Below are 2,785 nucleotides of genomic sequence, written 5' to 3' on the forward strand. Positions count from 1 at the left end.
ACCGTTCTTCTCTGATTTAATTAGTTTTCCTATATTTGCTAGTTTATTAATTTCATTAATTTAATTTTTAGACTATTTAAGAGGAATTTTTTTATGTATAAACAGAAAATATGGAACTTACGGAATTATGATCATGAAATGTTTGATGAATGTAAACGGAATTTATTTATAACACAAACGGTTTCACGTCATTCGGTCATCCAAAAATGATACATATAATTTTTCCATGATTTCTTCTTCGATTATTTAAATTCCATCTTATTTTCACTTCTATTGCTCGTAACATGTTAAATTTCCGTGTTAATAGGAAGGATAAGAGGTAGAAAAGGAGTTTTAGTTAATGTAATTTGCAAACAAATTTTTGACATATGTAACCCATGACAAGCATGGACAAGAACTATGAAGATGCTTATATAAATTATATTACAAAAATCTCACATCAACAATTGGTATAATTTGAGTAGTTAAAATATCATAATTTTTTTTTTTGGGTGATTCGGGAGCCCCCGTACAGCTGACAGCCTACTAGTGCAAGACCCACCACCATGACACCGCGCTTAAGACCACTAGCGACAACGCTGAGATTCAAATACCTTCCGGCCTACTAGTGCAAGACCCACCACCATGACACCGCTGAGATTCAAATACCTTCCCTTGCGTTAGGGGAAGGAGCCCGAAGCCAACGCCGCCACCACATGGGGTGGTGTTAAAATATCATAATTTTTTTTTTTTTTTTTTTTGTGCTGGAGGAACCGGCTTGCAGCCGACAGCCGCGCCGTAAACTCCAGGTGACACTTAAGCAGGAAGACCCACCACCCCTAAGTCACACTTAATACACCTAGCGCCTCCCCTGGGTTTTGAACCCTTCACCTCTAGGCTAAGGGGTCTTATCCAGTGGAGCCACCGCGGCCGGTGATGTTAAAATATCATAATTGGTCCTCATTAACTTAAACTTTTTTAGTCAAGGTCCAATTAATACCAGGCTTCTATTACACGTCTCCAACAAATTGATATTAGAGTTGGTGATTGGTTGGTGGAACGAATTATTAAGTTGATATAGGCTGTTTTAATCTCCTTCAAAAGGTTTATGAGTTGTTATGTTGGTATAAACCATTTTAATTTCATTCAAAAGGCATTTCGTGACGGGATTAGCTAATCGTTTATTCTTGTAACTCTTAAGGTGTGTTTGTTTGAGTGAAAGTGTTTTCCAAAAATTAATTTTTCGATCTTTCACGTGTTCGATTTGCCCAAAATAACTAGTTAACCGAAAATATTTTCCGGTCAATAATCATATACATGCTTAAAATTAGCAAGCACACTAGTACACCAACAATGTATACTGAATCCAATTTATTACATCCTGCTACACGTAAGAAAAGACTTTTAATTCTCCAAAGCAAAGCAACCCATCAAATGTTCACGCCACGTGTAAGGCGAATTCATTGAGTACATATACCTGAAGTACAGGAAAAGCATCGATCATGAAACTTTAGCCTTAAAGCAGCGAGCAGACGATGACACGCAGACGCCCATCCGACGCAACCAAGAAATCATACAAGAAAACCACAGCGTTATCATTCCAGTTCCTAAGTAAAAGAATAAACAATCCAAAGTGCCAGGATCAGTGTGCCAAGCACGACGATACAGGAGTCGACAGCAATGAAAAGCCAAGACGTTCAACCCTAACTAATGCGAAGAACGCGAGAGCATCGTAATGATCGAGAGAGCCAAAGCCGACAACCGGAACGCGTCCTTGTTCCTCCTGGCCAACGGCGACCCCGTGCCTTTCTCCGTGAACCCGTCCTCACACGTCGTCGATGCGTCCATGACCGAGCTCAGGTCGATGTTTGCATCCCCGTACCTCTCGTCCTTGTAGGCTCTGATCGCCTCTGCAAGCGTCGCGACCGCATCGGAGTACAGCTCCAAGCAATCTTGCAAGCATGCTCTGACGGATGGATCCATCTCCTTGCTCTTCAGAAGCTTCTCTGTGTAAGACCTCGTGCGTGTCACGTTGTGCCGCAACAGCTTGATGGAGACGAGGCCGAGCCCCCGGAGGTTGTCGCAGTGGCAGTACGGGTTCGACTCGAGCGACGCGACGCAGAACTTGTAGCTGACGTTGGGGTCTTCTTGCGCGCATTTCTTGCACGTTTCGTGGATTATGATGGTGCTGCCGCCATCTGCAGATGCAGCGTGGACGGAGGTGAGGAAGAAGATGAGGAGTAGAGAGACCGAAGGACAAGGACTCATTTTTCGTTTTCTTGTTGAATGAGTTTTATCACGTCTCAGGGAGGAGCAATGATTTATTAGAGGATAATCTTTGCATCTATTCATGCGACGATGCCAAATTGGAGCGCTAATTTATTTTATCTCTCCAATGCGTGGGTAAGACGCATGATATAAGCATCCATATGTCGGCCACTCACGATGAGGCCAGTTTAATACGTATGACTCTGGAACTTATCTATACAATAGACTTTCTCGTAACAAAAAACAAAAAAACAAAAAAAACAAAAACAACAAGAAAAAAACAAAAACAAAAACAAAAAACAAGAAAGCTTATGTATACGAATAGAGGAATTTTTCAAGATATGTGCATTACCCATCCTCCAAATAAAATATGCCAGACTTTTTGTTCAAGTCTAGGCTGGGACCTTGTCAGTCACAATTGAGGGTTGTCTAGGCGAGGGCGAGGACCGTTGCCCAAATCCAGGTAAGGGTGTCGGGTCCTAGCCTGAGGCTGGCAAGGATCATGCCTCGCTCCTCGCCAACCTCAAGTGAGGCCTGT

At 42.3% G+C, this 2,785-nt stretch overlaps 1 protein-coding gene across 1 annotated transcript; it reads right to left on the reverse strand.

Annotated features, from left to right (window-relative positions):
* Window positions 1–1,370: 1,370 nt before the first annotated feature.
* LOC104441329 (putative invertase inhibitor) lies at window positions 1,371–2,316 on the reverse strand. Its single transcript, XM_010054446.3, has one exon. It carries the CDS (start codon window positions 2,245–2,247, stop codon window positions 1,687–1,689), a length of 561 nt encoding a protein of 186 aa, XP_010052748.2. The 5' UTR covers window positions 2,248–2,316; the 3' UTR covers window positions 1,371–1,686.
* Window positions 2,317–2,785: the final 469 nt, after the last annotated feature.

This window comes from Eucalyptus grandis, chromosome 4, assembly GCF_016545825.1.
Source record: "Eucalyptus grandis isolate ANBG69807.140 chromosome 4, ASM1654582v1, whole genome shotgun sequence".
Taxonomy (NCBI): Eukaryota; Viridiplantae; Streptophyta; class Magnoliopsida; order Myrtales; family Myrtaceae; genus Eucalyptus; species Eucalyptus grandis.

Excerpts from the sequence above, each read along its gene's own strand:
- LOC104441329 (XM_010054446.3), bottom strand. The coding sequence starts at position 2,247 with ATGAGTCCTTGTCCTTCGGTCTCTCTACTCCTCATCTTCTTCCTCACC.